At 35.8% G+C, this 22,771-nt stretch overlaps 1 protein-coding gene across 1 annotated transcript in view; it reads right to left on the bottom strand.

Annotated features, from left to right (window-relative positions):
- Positions 1–1,359: 1,359 nt before the first annotated feature.
- FGF10 (fibroblast growth factor 10) overlaps positions 1,360–22,771 on the bottom strand; it is an 85,289-nt gene continuing 63,877 nt past the window's right edge. Inside the window, exons 3-4 of the mRNA XM_025388453.1 lie at positions 8,939–9,042; positions 1,360–4,203 (exon numbers count right to left, since the gene is read on the bottom strand). Of these exons, the coding sequence (XP_025244238.1) occupies positions 4,006–4,203; positions 8,939–9,042 (302 nt within the window). The 3' untranslated portion in view covers positions 1,360–4,005. The remainder of the gene's footprint in view (positions 4,204–8,938; positions 9,043–22,771) is intronic.

Here is a 22,771-nt window from a genome sequence, read left to right on the forward strand (position 1 = left end):
GAAGCAGATCTTCGTTGCTTCATTTCTAAGTACTATAGAACTCAGAGTTCCTTTTTCTCCTGAGCATCCTTCAAAGATATTCCTCTTCCTTTTTATTTTTTATTTTTTTCAGTTTAAGTTGGAAAAGTCCTACTTCATGAAATAAACAAGAACTCTTAATCAATATGGTATCTGTTTTCATGTATATGTCCTACTTCTAATGTACTAGACATCTCTTAAATATTTTAAGATATACACATACATATATATATATATGTGTGTGTATATATATATATAAAACTTTATTTAGACAAAATTAGAACCAGCTAACCCTTCACTAATATGAAAAAGGTAAATTTTACTTCACTGAATAATCATAAACCTTGAATTGGCAGCATCCAAATTATTAGAACTGTGCAGCATTAATGCTGATCTATGTAAACTGGGTTCATAAACTTGCTTGGGCCCTGGAAGCAACTTGCATTATTATGTATTTTTTCTCTCTAATTTTCAAATCAAATTCATTTGTCATTCGTCCCCTTGAAATCAGATTGTGCAGCCACCTGGCTTTCCTCCAAAAGTCTTCCATTGTTTCACAAGCCATCCTCGTTTCCAATTCATTTTTCTTTATCCACTCTGTAAATTAGGTGGACCTGAATACTTAAGAAAGATTGAAAGCATTTGGTTGTTATTAAAGTAAGGATAGCTAACTCACACATGTGAAACATTAAAGAAACCTTACAAATGTTTGAGTAATTTATTTTTTCTGTTGTTGTTTGGGGCTGTTGGGCATTTAACCACATCCTGCCATGCACATACTTGAGCTTCTCTCTTTATTACCAGGTAGAGTTTCTGACTAATAAAACAAACAAGGACAATATTTTAATTTTCTTTTCCCAACATTTTTATTGTTTTTATTTAAATGTAACATGCTATAACTGTTCGGCCTTTTGGGAGTTAGGAGGAGAGAGTGATTCTATACCTTTATGAGGAGTATTTTCAGAAGCAAAACTCAAATAGACACATATTTGTGGCTGATGCACTTTAACTTTGTGGGCCTAGGGCCATACTCCTACAGAGGCAGAGCTCTCAAAATCTCCAATTTTTTTTTTTTTTCCAAACCTACAACATTCAGGGCTGAAACTGATTTTTTTTTTTTTTTCAGTAGTTGCAAAAGGGACCAGAATTCTATTTCCATTTGAAGCAAACATGCCACTTTTAAATGCAAAAGAATGTCATTACTCCTTACCAAACAATCTTCCTTCCTTCCTCCCTTCCTTTCTTCCTTCCTTTCTTCCCTCCTTCCTTCCTCCCTCCCTCCCTCCCTCCCTTCCTTCCTTCCTTCCTTCCTTCCTTCCTTTCTTCCTTCCTTCCTTCCTGTCTTTCTGTCTTTTCTCTCTTTCCTTTCTTTCTGGCTCTTGTTCACCCAGGCTGGAGTGCAGTGGCAAGATTATAGCTCACTGCAGCCTCAAACTCCTGGACCCAAGAGATCCTTCTGCTTCAGCCTCCTGAGTAGTTGGGACCACAGGTACATGCCACCACGCATGGCTACATTTGTTTTGTTTTGTGTTGTTTTGTTTAAGAGAAGGATGTCTCCCTAGGTTTCTCAGGCCTGTCCAGAACTCTTGGACTCAAGCCATCCCATCTTCCCACCTCAGCCTCCCAAATTGCTGGGATTACAGGTGTAAGCTACTGCACCAGGCAGGATTTTTGTCTTACTGTGAGGGGAGTGTGGGAGAGACAGGGAGATGTTTTCTATTTTTGGTGTCTGCAAACTGTAATACATTTTGCTAGAAGCTGTTTTAGTGTCTTGAGTACTATAATGATTACTGTTTACACATAGCCTCTTTGGTAATCTAAATGGCTATGTGAAATAACAATCCAGTTTGTGCCCTATTTGCTGTTACTGTGGTCATCCAATGTGTATTTGTCTCACCAAACATTTAATTTTGGTTGTGGGTGGTCTATGTTTATGTGTCAGGTGCAATTATTATTTTAAAATAAAGGAAAAAAAGATACCTAGTTTTGATAGGAACACATTACATTATAGCTCACAGACTGAATTACCAATTGAATTTTAACATCCATATTCCAACCACAACAATTAAACATTTTTATAATCTCGTTTGCCAAAAAACAAGTTGGAAGTAAAGTATGATGAAATGCAATTTAAGCTATAAGCCAAAAGACAGTGCCTCAAATGTGTTTCTTCTGAAATACAATTCTTTTGAAGAATATGACCTTTTATAGGATTATTTTATGCAAAAAAATTCTTCATACAGCAAATTTAAAAATAACAGATTAAATGGAAGTGCTGGTTAAGTACTGACACCTATAAGTTTGTAAGAGAATCACAGAACACCAGCCTTTCAAGAGGTTAAACTTTAGTAAGACACATTTAGTGAGTCTTTTTTTGGTACCAAAATACTGTGTCCAAACAATAAAACACTTTTTCAAAACAAGAAATATGAAGCTAAAATTGCAGCATCAATATGCTTTTATAGGTATTGATTAAAATTATTTAGAACAAATAGTTTTTTTCTACAGTTTTAAAATCACCACAGACACTGCAAATAAGGCTTATGTATTTATTTAGTGGAATACAATGTGATGATGATTGGTAAACTCTTATGTACTGTTTTCTATACCTGCTCTAACAAAATGAATTTTGATATGGTTACATTATGGAACCTTGTAAAGCTCTTTAAATTTACAGAAAACAAGTTTTATTTGGTTTTGTAAAGATGAGGTCATACAGCTTGAACAGGTTTTTGTATATGGTTACACATATACCAGTATACATTTGATTTGCTCAGTTTAAGTCCCTGGGAGAGTTGCACTTAATATCAAATGCTTTGATAGTTCCTTTGGGAAAGATGCATTATGTGGAATTTACAGAGGGTTTTTAGAGATGTGGACAGTCACTTTACCTCCATGACATATGGCAAAAAATCACGAGTAAATAATGAGGCGAGGCTACTTAAATGTATTTAGCAATTAATTTTCCTTTTTTAGTATATTCTTGGAGGTAAATTGATGTATTGAAAGAGAGGAATTTGGCCTTCTGGTCTATTTATTGAGAGAGGAAGCCTCGAGAGTAATGTATGGTTTCAAGTGATAGCAGACATCTCTCACTCAAGACATGGCACAGCATTGCCATATTTATTGTTGATGGTTATTACTGCAGAAATACAAATTAAGTCAACTGATAGCACATGGGCACTAATACTGCTTCCCTAATCCCAACTCCTATTTTTGAAGTGTTTGCCAAGTTTTAAAAACACTTTGTCGTGAACATGCATGTGGTGTGCTGAAGAAAAAGAAAAGATAAAGACAGCTGCTGAGGATACTCTTTAAAACCCCAAAAGATATTTAACATCCTATTAAATAAATAACTTAGAAAGCAATAGAAAGGGATGAAGGCAGAATGCACAAGCATACCATACTATTTGTATTGTTAGAACAGTTTCACACTAACATGTTTATATTTTTAAATTCTATTCAATTCTTCCATGAGACCACATCCAGAACTCCTTTGGTTGTGCATATGATATGACCCAAGTGCTTTCCAGTAAATGCTTGCGTGTATTACTGCTCATTGATTCATTAGGCTTGAATGAGCAATGAAGTCTTTGATATGAGTTCGTATTCCATAAATAACTTTCCCGAAGATCATTCATTCAACAGATTGTTCTATGTCCTTTAAGTTCTATCTCAGAAGTTTCAAAACAAAAACCTAACAACAACAACAACAACAAAAACCCGGCCACAACGTTTTTCACTTGGGAATAACTTCTATCCCATTTGATCTGCCTATATCTCGATTATAAGACATGATACAGAACTAATTAAAAAAACATCATATGTCAGCAGTGAATACAAAAACCTTCAAAGTCTGGCTTTCTTTTAAGCAAGCAGACATCTGCAACATGTCTTTGCCTTTCAAGCTACTGTCTTCATGAAGAATATCCACTATTCTTGCCAAAAGAGCCATGGTTCTGCTGCATCCACAAACATTGCCTTTCTCTATGAGTGTACCACCATTGGAAGAAAGTGAGCAGAGGTGTTTTTCCTTCGTGTTTTCTGTCCTCTCCTTGGAGCTCCTTTTCCATTCAATGCCACATACATTTGCCTTCCATTATGCTGCCAGTTAAAGGATGCATAGGTATTGTATCCATTTTCTTCTATCCTTTCCTTCAGCTTACAGTCATTGTTAAATTCTTTCTGCAAAGGAAAAACAACAGACTCTTTTATTCCTATGGTGATTGTACTTGATTTCATTTGATACAAATGATCCAGAGAATTCCAGTCCAAGGATTCTGTTTGTAGTTGCCATCTGTACCTAAGGTGTGTGCTTAATACATAATGTCAACAATAGAAAAGTAAATCTCAGAGCCACAAAACACATTCTGTTTGAAAGCACATGATACATTTTAATTGATCATCATAGTCATTTTTTGAAAGCCGTTTTAAAAAGCTGATGCGCTTTGAATATTACATGGTTTAAGGGCCTAGAATAATTGTCAAGAAGTAGACATCCCACTAACAATATTTGTGATGAGTCAGTAATAAATAATAGTGTTATAATGCTTCTTTTACAGTAATAACCAGGGGCCAATGGGAAAAAATAGAACTAAAGGAAAGATATGGGCTTGTCAAGTTTGCAAACTTTACCTACAAATCCACAATAAATACACACACACATTCATAAGAAAGCAGATCTTATAGCAAAACCAAATAGTTCTACATAACCAAAAAGGGGGATATCTTCCTTCCAAATATCAAATTTCTTAATTTAATGAAATTATTTACAATATTCTATAGCTTGGAATTTTGACAGATTTTGCTCATGAACTCCAGGGATTGAAAACTAGGACATGGAATTCCTCATTTTGTGAACTACTGTGTTGAAGTAATTGTGAGCATGGTGAATAGCAATGCCTATATTGTATAAGCCTAAGGACTTTGATCCTGGGAAGTTCCATCCTATAGCCATAGAGCTTTGGTTTTGTTCAGGAGGCCAGCTGGATTTAAGGAGACACACCTGGCCAAGGCTTTGCTCTCACTCACTCCGCAAATCCAGGATCTTACTCTTAAGAGCTTCCTAAGAAGCTAAGGAATTGGAGCACTTGCCCTCTGGTTCTAACTTCTTCATCCAGAGCAAGGGCCCCGTAGGCATAGTTCAGTTGAGGACTCTACTTGGCAGTTTCTCTCACCTTGAGACATTTTGAAATTTCTACAAAATTCCAAATTCCTGAAAATGTATATGTTTATATACCTAGGTGTCTATAGGATATATCACAATTTTGAACATCATCAGAACCATAAGAAGCAGATATATTTTATGTTAATGTTACCAGCTCAAGTTACCTGTCCTGAAATATTTTAGTCTTAAATACTTCTCTTCTATAAAGTAATATTTAAACATAACATTCAAATGATGATTTAACTGGCTGAAAGTAAGAAGGAAAGGTAAATTATTTAAGGTAAGGATTTTGATAAAACAAAAATAATTCTGTATTTCAAAGGAATATAAATCCTTAGTATAGATTTACTTTTATTCTCTTTATCTCAGTCTGTCTAAAACTACCTACTTTTCAAAGCAGAGTTAATTTTTAAAATATGGATAATTATGTTCATTTCAATAAATGGGGTACGTTTAGAGGCTAATGAAGGACTGAGATTATTTGAGGTGATTTCATATTTCAGATGAAGCTATGTAGAGAAAAGTAGGAATGTATGCTTAATTAATTTTCCTCCCAAAAATTAATTTATAGAGTAATGTTTCTTAAATTGAAGTGCACATGTATCAGCCTTTTCTTTCAGATGTTTTAAATATTTGGGCCATAGGTCAAACGTACCAAAATCTCTGGAGAAGGGGCCTCAAATATATTGTTGACAGGATCTAAGAAAATCATAAGCAGTAATGTATAAAAAGAAAATGCAGGCTATGGCAAGCTCTCAAAAGCAGGGTTCGGGGAGTTTCTTAAAAAGAAGTTTGGATTTTTTCCAGCTACCTGAAAAATTTCTTTGGTCTTTAAATCATGCTCTATGAAGGCCTATTCTATTTAATTCCGTTTTATAATTTATTTACTGAATCCCATCAGTCAGGAGAAAACTCACAATATAATAGATACATTGCTTTGATAACGAATAATGAAAATATAAGAAAGGTATATAGTTTCCAAAAAGAAATAGAGGAAGATCATTCAAGAGAATAGATACAAAACTGGTTTAATCAGTCAATCTGAATCTTTGCCCAAATTAGATTTTTAGGAGGGCTTACGGAATCGATGGATACTATATGAAACAAAAAAATGAAGGTAGAAATTACAAGAGTTGTCACCTAATATACAGAATTATATTAGATATGCATTCATAAATTTTGATGTTAGTCCTATTCCATTCTGAGCAGAACATTCAACTTGAATACATTTTTTGTTTAATTTTAACAAGCCATAATTTTTCATTATTCCTAGTAGAAACGTAAAGTCACAGAAAAAAGAATATTATGGTTAGAGAATGAGTTTCTTTCTGAGACAGGCTGGAAGTGTAAATCATGTTCTGTAATTGACTGAGCTTCCAGGAGAGGTTAGGTTTATGCAGTGTATAACTGTGCTCTGTACAGTTCTAAGTGCTGAACAAATAGCGGGGGACAAGACTGACCTCGCTGTCTCCAAGGTCACAATCTACTGGGAGAAGACAGTGAACAAAAAACACATTAATGAGAGAAATCTCAGCTAAGTGCCACTGAAGATAATAGAAAGCCACTGGACTGTACTTTAGATAAAGAATTTGAATGAAATAATTCACAGAGCTTAGAGCTCAAGATGAAGCATAAGCACAATCCATGAGCTGTGTTGGGGCAGAAGAAAAAAGGAGAAATGTGAAGAAAATTATTAAATATTTTTATGTCAGAGTTTATTTGAAAGTTATCCATTTCTCCTTGATGTCATGTTTTTAAATAAGTATATTTTATCAATTAAAATTATTTAAAATATTTTATATTCATTAAAATTATTTACATTTTCTTCCTTAGTCTAAATTAGTATTAGCTGACTTTAAGACGTTGGGTCTAGACTAAGTAATGAAAACATTAAACATGCCTCAAAAGTGATTATGATGTGAACCCCTAAATGGAACCACTTTTTATAATCGTCTGGTATTCCTCTGGGTTCATTAGGGGAGCCACGGTAATGGAGAAATTTTACTAAAATTCCTCTGACCCCCACACAAAAAAACCATTTACCCTAGTCCCAGGGACCAACTCAAAGCATGCTTGACTTCCCAGTTAAAAGTGAATCTGATATTTGTAAAACGCAAGGTTACCCTACATCCAGACCAGCAGTTCTCAAATTGTGGTTACTGCAACAGCAGCATCAGGAACACCTGGGACCATATGAGGAATGGAAATTCTTGAACTGCACCACAGACTTATTGAATCAGAAAATATGGCTGTGAGTACCATTATTCTGTCTTTTAATAAGCCCTTCCAGTGATTCTGATGCATACTCAAGTTTGAGAGCTGCTGGTTCTAAATGGTCACTATCATCAGCCTTATGCTAATCAATAAAGTAAGTTTATCTACAATTTTAAAGTGAAATTCCTTTTTGATTACATAAAAGTGTAAAAATGACACAGGATCTGTTTTGAAAAATATAAAATTATTTAAGAGATTTGTGTCACAGATTTTATTTCTGGCCATATGTAACATTACATGTTCTCCAAAAAATTCAGTTAAAATTTTTCCAAGTTTACAGCTGCCTTCAATATACTCCCCTGCAGTAGAATCCAGAGAAAAAAAAAATGAAATTCAGTTAGCATCCCCTTGATGTACCTATGGGAGGGACACAATAAGATGGATCCACATGCACAAACTAACATACCCCTGTCATCATTCGAATGACAGCTAAGAGATTGAAACTTAGTTCCCAACTTTATCATAGGGCTGCTTTACTATACTTGATCCTTTCATACATGTAACAACCAATGATGCTGTAATTATTTCATATTTGTTAACATTTTCCCCTAAATATATTATAAATTATTTGAAGTCAAGGCCCATTTCTATACTTCTTTCTTATGCATCTTTGATATGTCAAACAGTATCTGGCATATGGTAGATGTTGATATGATTGATTGATGCATTTTTTTTCTAAGGACCTGAACAGGACAAATTGTCTCACTGCTGGTAATTTAATTATTGTTACAATTGCAATTATAAAACAACTATTTGGTATTTTAGGTGAGATCTTAAATTTCTAAAAAATTGGTTTAAATGAGTTTGATCCAAGATTGCAGAAGTGGTATTCCAAATACTCAACACCTGGTATGGAATACAGCCATGGATGTGCCCAAAGCACTGCAGGGATATCTGCTCCACAAGGACCCTATTGCGAAGAATATTTCCCATATACATATATATGATTTTGAGGCATAATTTGAATTAATGGTTATTGTCTAGATAAATAAAATTCTAGAGTTGATTGAACAACAAGCAAAATGGTGTCTCTTGATGCATTTCCCATTTTCAGATTTTAACAAAATGCAAAACATCTGAGCCCTTGTTTTATCTTCAGCCATAACACACACATAATACATGGGTTTCTACTCAATTCAAGATCTTTATTCTTAGTGTTTTTTCTCCAAGTTGTCTGCAGTTCCCGTGCCAATCTGACCAGATGCTTCCGTGAGAGCCTGACTTGGTTAGCAGTTTAGAACATTCACAGACACATGCCAGCAGCAGCCTGTGTGGTGGACTAATGGGTGAACAACAGAGGAGATTAGAGAATTGGAAGAGCTGTTTGGCCAGCCCTTGAAACAGTGGTGACCGACCCACTGTGGCTCTATTTACTAGCAATAGAAGGATAACAAAGCTATTCAGTGTCTGGAGGAAACATTCCAAAACTGTGGTAATGATTTACTGAAGTGGATTTGAAAACAAAAGCAGAATACTTACTGAGCCATAGAGTTTCCCCTTCTTGTTCATGGCTAAGTAATAGTTGCTGTTAATGGCTTTGACGGCAACAACTCCGATTTCTACTGATGTTATCTCCAGGATGCCTAAAACATACAATTTGAAAAAGCTAAATAAATAATCCTAAAGCTATTTGGAAGAAAAGTAAAATCAAAAGAAACTATTGAGGTTTTTTTTTTTTTTTTTTTTGTGGTTCTAAAAACAAAAGGCTCAAAACATTGGTAAACAAACAAGCAAATCTTATTCAATGTGTCTTAAAACCCAGCAAGTATTTCCAGCAAATATATGGAAGAAAGTAATAAGGCTTTAAAAGAATTCCCCTTCATTTTACTCTGAGCATACATAGAAAAATATTGTTTTAATTAAAATGTTTCCTTTGCTAACTCTGCATTTTCAACCCTATAAATATTGAAACAACTCCACTCAGTTTAGATTTCAAAATAAGTTATCAAAGCACATATCTGTACTATGGTATTAAATTAAATCTATAGCACATGTCAATAATATGTCAGATTACCTCAATATGTGAAAACAGTGGTAAACTATTTCTTCTTTGTAGGATCTAGATAAACTAAATCTCTTGGCTACATTTAACTGATAGATTCATTTCTGGTAAATGTGTTGACATTCTGAGATACAGAGAGACTAATCCCAACATCTACACTGTCTCTGAAATAGCAGAATCACTGCTCTGTGTTGGGGGAAAATCCATAAACATGGACTTTTAAAGTTTTTTTTCCTAGGAAAAATGGAAAATCGAGGGAAGTAGTAAGAAGTAGACAACAGCTCCTTTTCCCCTTATACACAAGTTTCTATTGCTGCATCTAAAGATAATTTTCTCGGAAAAGTTCGTAGATCACAATAGGGAAGGCAGTTTATCGTCTACCCGAAGTGCCCACCCATTTTAGTTCAAGAAGACTTAAGGAACTAAAACTACATATTTCAAAATTCTCAGCAGTTTGTTCAGGGTAGAGAAGTAGCATTGTGATTAGCATGTGACCCCTGGAGCCAAAATACCTGGGTTCAACTCCTGGCTTTACATTTATTAGTGAATTACCACAGTAGAAGTCACTGAAGTGTCCCATGACTCAATTTTATTTGCAAAATGGGCAACATAATAGTACCTCCCTCATAATTTTGTTGTGAATATTAAATGAGATAGTACCTATAAAATGATTAGAATTTTCCTGGAACTTAGTATCTTCTTAATTATCATTAGAGGGGAGTTTTTCTCCAACAGTTCCAGATTTTGGAAATTCTTCAATGGGCTTTGTAAATCCTGAGCAATACATACAAATTCCCATTGGCTTAATACATAAAATCTGAAAGTTGAGCATATTATCATTTGTCATGTATCATGAGAAACACCATCCCCAATGTTGTCTACAGATTATATGTTTTCACTCTACCCATAGAGATAGAGTGTCTTAACTTATTCTCGAGAGATGAATACCTTCTGTCTTATTCCTTCATGGGTTAGCCTTATGGAGGCTAATAGAAATGCTTGAGTTTCCCCTGTTGCAAAGTTGACATAACCAGAGACTTTGCCAAAACTACATGTCAGAGACCCTTTTGTCCATGTATCTGTAGGAAGTCTCTGACCTAACACAGCACTCCTTTTCATCAAAAGAGGTATATCTCACTCTATTTGCAAACCAAAACCAAGGAAAGATTGTGAAGGATAAAGGAGACATTATCTGTGGTTTTTTACATCCGTTTCCCTTATGCTGGTAGTTGCCCTAAGGTATACACACACGTACAAATACACACACACACATTTATTTGCATATTCTGAAAAATATTTTAATTCACACAGTAACCCTCTAAGGATACTATTGTTGGTCTCGATTACAAATAAAAAAAAAGGAAGATACTTAGATTATTTAACTCACACACACACAGGTGGTAAGGTGCTAAAGGTCAGGAATAATGGATGTTAACACTTAAGCCTCTGACTTTTAGATGCTATTGCTCGCCATCTCTGACTATGTTGCCTCTCCATCATCTCTTCCTCCTCTTTCCCATTCCTACAAGGGAATCCTGTTGTAAACCATCTGACAAAATGACTCATCAAGATAATTTTCTTTAATGACTTAATGTGCTGTTCCTCCCAAGGATGATGGCATGCCATAGAGGATAACGTCTGAATCTTAGAGAACAAAATCTAATATACTTTATTTATGTCATAAGCAGAAAATACAAAGCAGAGCAGGAGGTAGAATTCTGGGGCAAAAGATTAGGCAGTTCCTTACATTGTCTGGCTAAAAGACAAGAAAGTACTGTCAGTAAACTGCAAGATATTACCTTATGTATACTTTTGAAACTGAAAATTAATAGAACAAAGAGGAATGAAGGATGATTTTAATCAAAACATAAACCAATATTTTTGAAGGTGCATGCAACTTTGTGGGATTAAACTATACTAACAGACTGAGCTATAGTAATAGTATAATATATATCTGAATTTTTGACCAATTATTTCTGAGGATGCACTGCATGTGGTATTGTAGATTATATTTAGCTTAGATACGCCTTGGTTTCTTTCTGCTTTACCTGATTAGGAGCGCAATATTCAAAGACTCAATCAACCTTTTTTTTTCCCACTCTGCCACTAGTTTAGGCAAGCTTAAAAAGGTTTAGCTATTATTTTTATATTATTATTTAGTTATTGTCTCAAAATAGAAAGAGGGAAGACATAGGTGATTTAAAATCCTTTCGAATTTTGAAAATAATTTTTGGACACAGCGTATGGTCAGGTAAGTTATAATTTGATCATCTTGTGGGTATTGGACAATGACTGCACCTCTTATAAACATCTGTGAATGTAAAAGGGGAGCTCTGAAGGACTGAAGCCTAGAGAACTTCTTTACTTTTCATAAGGAATCACTCCTGTTTGTTCTGTTATTTGGTGAAGATGATCAAGTTTGCCTATCAAATTATTTTTGGAAAAGAGCTCTAGAATTTTGTTTGAGGATTGTTGGATCAGTAGCTTATAGTTCTATATGTGTATATTTTGAAGCAAAACTAAATACCAGTTAAAAGAGCCTCCAGGAGGAAAGTGAGTTGAGGGCATACTGGATCTCCCTGTGTTTCTTACAAGTTTATGACTACAATTATCTTAACATTAAAAGTTAAAAAAAAGGTTTTTTTACTCAAAGAAACACCTGAAAATTATATTATTAATGAAAGGTCACATGAATTATATTTCCCATTCATGTAAATCAGATATTTTATAAATTTATAGGCATATTCTTGTAGTGAAATTCTATTATCTATATTAAGTTGTAACTATATTAGTTTTTATATCCCTTAAAACATGAATAGCCCAGGTAGCATTGTGAATCTATTTAAGGGTCTTTGGACAATTTAGTTCAGTCACTTAGGAAGACCTAGGAGGAGAAGGGTACGCTTTTAGAAAATGAAAATATAAAGTCAAATACGTAATGGTTTTTCTATTGAAAAGTCTATGTACTATTGGGAATAAAAGACAAATACACAGATAACTACAATAAAACATGTTACACGGCAGTAAGTGATGACTTAAGATGATGACAAGGGGACTATGGGGAAAAGATAAAGGCAGGTCATACTGGCTGGGGTTCCACAATCAAATTACTGTTGGAAATGAGACCTGAACTGAGTCATGAAGGTTGAGTAAGAAGTGTCCAGGGGAAGGGTGGGAAGGCAAGAGCAAAATCATTAAGGTGAAACAGTATGGTGTTTTCAAATATCATAAGATGTTTGATTTATCAACTGGAGTACAAGGAACAAGGCAGGAAGTTGGGAAAAGTGAAGTTGGGAGATAATGAGACTCAGTTTAGTAAACATCTTGTGCAGATTCTAAGAATTTTGACAGCTAGGAAGGATTTTGTCTACAAACATAAAATTGTTTAAATAATACATTAGAAATAAAGTAATATTTAGCAAATTTCTTCAATAAATAGTAGCAATCTATAAAGTTTATTTTAGATTATATTTAAAATCTTTAAAAAGTAAAGTTTTATAGTCAACATTACAAAAGCGATTATGACAAAAATCAGTTCATATTACTTTGCAAATGTTCCCTCATGATACATCATCACCTTAGTAATGGAGAAAATTTTGTGATAATCTCTGAGTGGAAATAACTTCGAAGTCACAATTTTCGTGTACATGCATTTTTTCTTTTAATGCTCATGTATATAATTGTTTGGGCTGGTAGTGTTTTGATGAGTGACTAAATAGTTAATCTGAGAAGGTGGCCATTCACAAGCATCTTTCCCAGCTGCTGCTTCTCATTCTTCACCAGAAGAGGAGCATCTGACCTATTGCCCCCGTAGCAATCATATTGGACAAAAGGCTACTTCTGTTTTGGTGCTATTAGAATAAAAAAGCTATTGGTCTGGAGGGTAACTTTCTCATTAAATATTTTTCCATAAACACAAAAGGAAAAAGTATATGGCAAATAAAACTTGTATTAAATAGAATGGATATAGACAAGGAAAACTAATGTGAAAAATAAATGCAAAATCCTTCTATCCACTCCTAGATAAATAGAACACAAATATACAATGGGATTCTATAGACCGAGTCAATTAATTTGGCTAATGTGTATGAGGCACCAATGTGCAGGGTAGGTGTTAGCTCTCATTCTGAAGGTTACAAAGGCAAACAAGATTTGGTTTTTGCCTCAAGGAGTTTTAAAACTCAGTAAGAAAAAGACACAAATAAGTAATGACAATATAAAACATGAGAAAGAAAATATATTAAGTGTGGTATGAGAGATAAAATATGTTATATATTACTTTAAATAGTGAAGTCATCCTGAAGAAGACAGCTGGTGTTTGAGGTGACTTTTCAAGAGTAGGGTTTTAATAGGGGAGTTTTGGGAAGTTGAGAAGGAACATTCCAGGGAGAGAAAGTGCATGCATAAAAACAGACTTGAAGAGAGAAAGAGTTCAAGTGCTTGAGCCACATTTCTCCCCACCTCCCCCAACAGCACTTTGAGGTGGCCACTAGCTAAAACTAAGGGTTCTGCTTCATTGAGTGGTAGTAGTGCTTTTCTGAGTGAGGAATGTACTTTCCAAAAAAAAAAATTTTTTTTTTTTTTTTTTTTGAGACGGAGTCTCGCTCTGTCGCCCAGGCTGGAGTGCAGTGGCCCGGATCTCAGCTCACTGCAAGCTCCGCCTCCCGGGTTCACGCCATTCTCCTGCCTCAGCCTCCCGAGTAGCTGGGACTACAGGCGCCCGCCACCGCGCCCGGCTAGTTTTTTTTTTTTTTTTGTATTTTTTAGTAGAGACGGGGTTTCACCGTGTTAGCCAGGATGGTCGCGATCTCCTGACCTCGTGATCCACCTGTCTCGGCCTCCCAAAGTGCTGGGATTACAGGCTTGAGCCACCGCGCCCGGCCCCAAAAAAAAAATTATTGTGAAATGTGGAAAGTCTCATTAATTCAGAATCAGTCACATCTATTTTTTTCTAAACATTTTAACTCAAAATTGATTATAATGCTATATAGTCTCATAGTTTTAATCAAGATGCTGAAACATATCATGGTTAGCACAATGTAAGACACAAATCCTAACCTCTCTAAATGAAATCTCTCTCTCTCTCAAGAGTTGTTGTCAGTGTCCTAAGCTCATCTATTATATCCTAGCATAGAAGGACCTAGGGAACTCCGTGGGGTTGTTATCACATTTTCACTAATACCTCTGAGATTATGTGGCCATACCATAGTGTGAGTCTAAATGGCTCTAACTGTGGTATTACCTCTCTTTAAAAATAAAACAAAGTTAAATTAAGTGAAACCTCAAAACATTATGGGAACTGTAAAGTCCCACGGACCAATACTGGAACTGGGCTACACAGAGGGAGGTGAGCCATAGGCGAGTGAGAGCAAGGTTTCAACTGTATTTAGCCATTCTCCATCACTAGCATTACTGCCTGAGAACTGCTTCTTATCAGATCAGTGGTGGCATTAGATTCTCATTGTAGTGCAAACCCTACTATGAACCATGCAACAAGGGATCTAGGTTGCATGCTCCTTATGAGAATCTAACTAATACCTGATTATCTGGGGTGGAACAGTTTCATCCACAAACCATCCCCCCATTCCCCTTCGTGGAAAAAATTGTCTTCCACGAAACCAACCTCTGTTGCCAAAAAGGTTGCGGACTGCTGGCCTATAGCTCATAGGGTTGCAAAGAGTCTCAGAGAGTGGGTGCTAAATATATATTTACTGTCTACTCAATCAGAATAGTGGCAAGTTAACCAATCTTCTATACCAATGGTTCTCAAATATGAACCTGCATCAGAATCATCTGGAAGAACTGCTTAAAGACAGATTGCTGGGATTTTTGACTTAGTAATTCCAGATTGGAGTCAGAGAATTAGAATTTCTAGCATATTTCCAAACAATGCTAAATCTGCTTGTCCAAGGACTACACACTATTCTATATGCTATGATTCAGAGACAGAGCACAGCTTTGATGCAAAAAAGCATTGACAGAACATGTGCATAGAAGCAGAACCACAAACAAGAATAGACGCAAGTAATAGCAGGAGCTTAACAACAAGAAAAATTTTAAACAATGTGGAAAATGAGTAACCTCATTTTTGAACAGGTATGGGATTTTTAACATCTACATAACTATGGTATTGTGAATTTGGGATTTGTGTACAGATATACTGCATTGTAGTTGATAGTCATCAGAATCTTTATTTTCTTCTCCATTTTAAAAGTGTGGAAATGTTGGTGGAAACTTAAGTACCTTCAACTACTCATAAGAATTTTATAGGCTTTTTCAAGGGGCTAATTCTGTTAACACAAGAATTAAAGGACTGTATGGCCCCCTTAAAGATATGCACATGGTCAAGAAATTGTCTCAAAGCAATAGGGCTTCATTTTATCCCTCACCCTACACCCAGATTTGAAAGCATATATAGTAATACTTGCTCTAGAATGATCTCATTGCCATTAAAAGGAGGGTACCAGACTGGGCTAATGAGTAATCTAGGTCTAGTACACCTTGTACCATTATATACTCTGGCTGCCTTTTTAGTATAATGTATTGGAGTTACTTAGTTTCTCTATCTTCCACAGTTCTGTCAATACACTTGACATGCATTTATAATTACAGATAAAATGAGATCTGAATTTGCAGAAAATCCTTCCCATCTCTGGATAAGATGATATATCTTTCCCAGCATGCTAAATACCAAAATGACACTTCACATTCTCACCTGATAATTCAAGTCATAGGATAAACACAGTGCCTAGCTTAGCCTTATTGATGAGTACAGTGGCAGATCCTAAAACACTTGTCAATTTAAGACTATATTTAACCAGTATTGTCATTGAACCATTGCCATTGATCTAACATTAAAAGTATCAGAAACTTACAATGCAATATAGGGACAATATTCTCAAGTGGTAAATTAATTGTTAAAGTGTGTTAAAGATCAATTTCTTACTGCATTTTTATTACAAATGAAATATGACACCAGATCTTTCCCACTGATCATAAGTAAACAAATATTCACAGATGACCATCTAATAGGTTTCTTCACAACACTGTGCTAGATCAATAGATTTGGCAAACTTGATTTTTTTTTTCTAATTTTTTCCTCACTGGTAGAGATTTTTAAAATGTATTTAACATTATGGAAATATTTCAGGAAATAATTACTTATCAATGTTTAATAATGTCATGTTTTCAAACATTATCTTCTCTGTTCTTAGGATGCATTCACAGTAAGACATAAATGACATGTGTCTAGGACAGAAATGGATTTGTAATTCTTGGGAACTGTTCATAATAAGTGCTGATACAAATTTAACTCACAAAGTGTGAAATGATTCTATCGCTAGTTTTGGATGAAATAAAGATCTAGAAAAGCTTGTGTGCCCCTGGAGATAGAAACTCTACCCTTATTCCCAACTACCAACAAACAAACAAAACAACAACAACAACTACTGGAAACACATGTTTCAGTCATTTGCTGTGACCCAAGATAACTGACATTTGATCCCATTTTGCAATGAGATAAATTACAGGAAATGGTACAAAACAGAAAAATGAAAGGAAGCCTGAATGATTACCTTAGAAGAGCCCAGCACAACTCATTTGAATGGTAACAAAGCCATGAGCAAGGCAGAGAGTAATTCTTCCTAATAGGTAAACATTTCTGTATCAGAAAATATATTTCCATATGAAGTTTTATGTAGCAATTTGTTGATTTTGCCTTCCCCTCATTTCCTTTAGTAGATAAATCAACCCTTCAAAAATTCTGAAAAGTTAGAAATCCTGGCTACATCCCACTTTTGTCCCTATTCTTGTCTCCTGCATTTCACATTTTAAGGAAAATCCCAAGGGAATCTTTGTGTGGCTTGTGTCTTCTCACTGAACATTGGAAGTACAGAAAGCCTGCTAGTCTGTATAGAAAGAGTTTCATATACTGACCATGCAAAAATAAGGGACAATCACTGCAATGTTATCACTTCTGGGAAAATAGATCCAGAATGTAAAATAATATTAGAAACATGTTATGCATCAGTAGAAGCCAATTTACTACCCAGATTAGATTTGTTATGATACAGAAGCTTTGGCAAGCATGTCAACTGTCACACTTTTCCCCAAAGTACTGCGTTATTATACATTATTTTGAGATATCTTCTATGTTCAATCAAAACCTCTGATCAATCTGAGTTGAAATTACCAAATTTAAAAAGTACTTATTATTTTAGTGAAAAAAGTTCAGATCATTTGAGGCTTGGTCTTAGCAAATTGTAGAGTCAGAGAAGAGCTCGAAGAATTCTAGAGATTGTCTGTTTCATATCCAATGCTCTTTCGTAATAGATGACTTTGGGAAATCCGGAGAGATTGAGGGACTTATCTGTAAAGGTTACTTAGAGCCTTAAGTAAATACTTAGTCTACCACACAATGAGGCTCCTGCTAACATTTACAAACAATTGGCAGCCAGGCAAAGATTTTATATCTTGTTTCTTACACAGAAACAATTCATTCTACTGGGGCTTGTCCACTGCATTTTATTTATAAACGGAGAAAAAATTTTAAGCTAACATAAAGGGTTAGAGGAATTACTGCATGGCATATTTTATTAAATGATCAACATGTTAATATAGACATTTACCCTAAAGACATTGCTATAAACTGTCTACTACATTTACTCAGGTTTTTATGAATTTCTTTAATATAACTAATTATAATATAGAGTATCTTTTCTCCTCAATTTAAGGAAAATAATAAAATGGGTTAGTAGATATTGATATTGGGTTTCCTGTAAGAAAAAGTCTTACTTGATGCATTAAAGTGTTCACAAATTAGCTAATCATGAACAGCCCTAAGTAGTTTAAAATACTTAATATGGAATAAGTTTGAGGGGTTCAAGCTGTAAGCTCACTTTGAACATGTGTATTGTAAATCTGACAAGCTTCCAACATGGTATGGATACATAATTGGCCTCTTAACTCCTTCAAAGATTGTTTCCATGATTACTTAGATAGTGGGTAATCATAATACTTTTAAGAAATATATATTCCACTGTGTGGTATGTGAATTTTGATTTGTGCCAAAAGACAATTTGTCTATTTATGTATACTTGACAAATGACAACATTGATTCATTTGCCATAACTATAGATTTCTGTAACTCAGGGGTCCCCAACCACTGCACCATGGACTAGTACTGGTCCATGGCCTGGTAGGAACCAGGCCGCACAGCAGGAAGTGGCTGGTGGTGAGTGAGTGAAGCTCCAACTGTATTTACAGTCACTCCCCAGCTACTGCCCATCACTTGTTACTGCCTGAACTCTGCCTCCTGTCAGATCAGCAGCAGCATTAGATTCTCATAGGAGCTCGAACCCTATTGTGAACTGCATATGTGAGGGATCTGGGTTGCACACTTCTTATGAGAATCTAATGCCTGATGATCTGAGGTGAAGCTGAGGTGGCTATGCTAGCACTGAGGAGCAGTTGCAAATATAGATGAACATAAGCAGAGAGATTTGACTGCACAGAGACCATAATGAATCAGTTGTTTGCAGACTCATATCAAAACCCTATCTGTGAGTGACAAGTGACAATTAAGCTGCATATGGTGGCAGGCTTTATGGTGGCAGGCTTTATATTGGCAAGCGAGTTGATGTACTCCGATTGTACAATTGCATCTGGTATCAGGCTTTAAGTCAGAATCTAGCACTTAATTTAGTCCATGCATGGTCCATCCATTATTGTATTTACCACTTCCATCCACGCTTTTTTCTTGCACTGTGCTCTTGTTTCAGTCACAGTTTTGGTAAGCCCACAAGCTAAACCAACCAAAATGAGTAAAAAACAAACATCACTGGAGAGCTTCTTTGAAGGAGGGAAAGACCCAGTGATGAAACAGTAGAAGACTCTAAGACAGCCTACCAAAATATCAGCATTTAAAAGAAAATAACAAGAGTCCTACTTAAATTATGGATTAATTGCAACAGGTGATTCACATTCACTCTGAAAGCCTGCTTTGTATAATATGTGATGACTGGCTAGCCAACAAAACCATAAAACCTTCAAAACTGCTTCACCACATGGAGATTAAGTACTCTGCATCAAAAGTCAAGTTCAACTCTTTGGAGGTTATTTATCTATCTATTTATTTATTTATTTGAGGTAGGGTCTCACTCTGCTACCCAGGCTGAAGTGCAGTAGTACAGTCTTGGCTCACTGCAACCTCTGCCTCCTGGACTCAAGTGATACTTCCATCTCAGTGTCCTTAGTAGCTGGAACCACAGGCATGTGCCACCATGCCTGAGTTTTGTATTTTTTGTATATATGGGGTTTCGCCATGTTGCTCAGGCTGGTCTCAAACTCCTGGGCTCAAGCAGTCCACCCACCTAGGCCTCCCAAAGTGCCAGTCCCCTTTGAAGTTTTTCAAAAGAAACAAAGAAAAAGATGAACATGAAGAACAGAAGCAAACATTGAAGGACACCACTTCATCAAATGTATCTAAACTGAGAGCATCATTCTTACTGGCTAACAACATTGCTACAGCTAAGAGGTCCTTTACTACTGGTGAAGAGTTCATCCTTCCTGCTGCTAAGGACATTTGTCATGAACTTATAGAAGAGGCAGAAATTCAAAAGGTGGCACACGTTTCTCTTTCAGCTAGCACCATAAGTAGACCAATTGATGAAATAGTAGGGGATATCAGGGCACAATTTTTAGACGGGATTAATGAGTTACCATGGTATGTAGTCTAGGTTGATGGCATCTATCAATGTTGACAAGGCAACAATGCTTGTTTTAGTGCAATATATTTTTCAGGACAATGTGCATGAGGATTTGTTATGTGCACTTTTGTTGCCAATCAACACCACAGCTGCATAAATGTTCAAGTCTTCGAATGAATATATATCGTGAAAACTGAATCGGTCATTTTGTGTCAGTATATGCATAGACAGAGTAGCTGCCATGATTAAAATGGCTTTCTGATTTTACTTCTGAATTTCGGTCTATGCACTGTGTCATCTACAGAGAAATGCTGGCTAGCCGAGAAATGTCACTTGAACTTAACAACATTTTGCAGGCTGTGATTAAAATTATCAGCCACATTAAAGTACATGCCCTTAACTCATGTCTGTTTGCACAGTTCTGTAAGGAGATAGACAGAGAGCACATACATCTTCTTCTCTTTTTTTTTTTTTTTTGAGACAGAGTCTCTCTCTGTTGCCCAGGCTGGAGTGCAGTGGCACGATCTCAGTTCACCACAACCTCTGCCTCCTGGGTTCCAGCGATTCTCCTCAGCCTCCTGAGTAACTGGGATTACAGGTACCTACCACCACTCCCGACTAATCTTTGTAGTTTTAGTAGAAACAGGGTTTCTCTATGTTGGCCAGGCTGGTCTTGAACTCCTGACTTCAAGCGATCTGCCCGCCTTAGCCTCCCAAAGTGCTGGAATTATATGTATGAGCCACCGCGACCAGCTACATCTTCCCTTATACACAGAAGTGAGATGGCTTTTTAAAGGTAGATCACTGGCCAGAGTTTTTTAGTTATGGGAACTACTCCAATGATTTCCTTCAGAACAATAATTACCACTGGTAGCACATTTCAGTAACACAGAATCGGTCCCAAAACTTGCCTATTTGTGTGACATATTCAACCTAGTCAGCAAACTCAATCTGTCACTTCAGGGGAGAATGAGAACTGTGTTCAAGTCAGCAAAAGGGTCTGCATTCAAAGTCAAACTAGAATTATGGGGGTGACGAGTGAACATTGAGATTTCTGATAGGTTTTAAACATTAACTGTGATTTATAAGGAGACTGAGCCAGGGCCTTCTTTCTCCCAGCTGGTGCATGATAACTTACCTCAGCTTTCAAAAGAGTTTGAGTATTACTCAAAAGACCTCCAAACTGGGAAGAAATGGATTCACGACCTATTTATGAATAAGCCAGGTGAATGGACTTTGTCCATGCTAGAAGAGGATCAACTGCTTGAGATCACAAATGACAGTGGACTTTAAAATACATTTGAGACAACTTCAAAGCTCCATATGTTCTGGATTAAAGTCAAGGCAGAATATCCTGTGACTGCCACAAAAGCACCAAAGAGCTTGCTTCAATTTCCAACATTCTATCTTTGTGAATCTGGGTTTTCTGCAGTGACAGCAACCAAAATGAGATTATGAGGTAGATGGGACCATCTAGATGCAGGAAAACACGCTCAGGGCTCCCACTGATTCTACATTATGGTGAGTTGTATAATTATGTTATTATATATTACAACGTAATAATAATAATAGAAGTAAAATACGCAATAAATGTAATGTGACTGAATCCTCCTGACGCCATCTCCTTCAGTGGTCCATGGAAACAATGTCTTCCACAAAATCAGTCCCTGGTGCCAAAAATGTTGGGGACCACTGCTGTATTTTATAATATTGACAATAAAGATTTTTGGCTTCTGCTGTAAAGGAGATGTTTAATCAAGATATTCTGGAAGGTCCTGGCTTTCTGGACTACAGATTTCCCCCTTTGGGCTGAATACCAAGATTGAAGTGCTTTTTTATCCCCAAAGTCCATGGAAATGTCCTATTTTTGCCACAACACACACACTTGGCAAATAAAACAGAACCATAGGTTGGAAATACAAGAAGACAGCATCACACATCATTTCTGACCACCAGTAAAGCATGCAGCCAGTATTTTGCACAGCATGCTAGAGAAAGTACTTTCATAGAAATTAATCTAAAGGGTTTTCCTGGTGCTTAAAAATTGAATTTTAAGAAAGTAATAAAACAAATATTAGAACTCAGCATAAAAATCTGACATTCTAGTACAGATAATATGGGAAAAGCAACATTGGGCGAGAGATGATCTAAGAACAGGTACTCTTACCTTAACCACATGTGGGAGGGATCATTACTCTTTCTTTAGTGAGATGCAACTAAGGATTGATATTAGAATCCAACATATATGCATTATTGTTTTTTGTAATTAAATGTGGGAAATGGATTGTCAGGTAAGATGGTTTTATAAAGGTCATGAAACACTTTTATTAAATCTTGAATTAACAAACTATCTATAAAGAAATTCCTAGAGAGGATGAGTACAATCTGACACATTATGATCTGTTTCCTCATGAGAGAAAAGGTCAGCAATTGTCCCATTATTCCATTTGACTTTTTAAAAATGCTTACATTGTTTTAAAGTAGTATGTTCTTGAGAAAGTGCTCATGACCTTTAAGAAAAAGCATGATCTATCTGATCCAATTTGAAAATGAAAACTAATGGATAAGGGAAACATTTTATGTGGGAATTGGTGCTACATAATC

This window comes from Theropithecus gelada, chromosome 6 (genome assembly GCF_003255815.1).
Source record: "Theropithecus gelada isolate Dixy chromosome 6, Tgel_1.0, whole genome shotgun sequence".
NCBI lineage: Eukaryota > Metazoa > Chordata > Mammalia > Primates > Cercopithecidae > Theropithecus > Theropithecus gelada.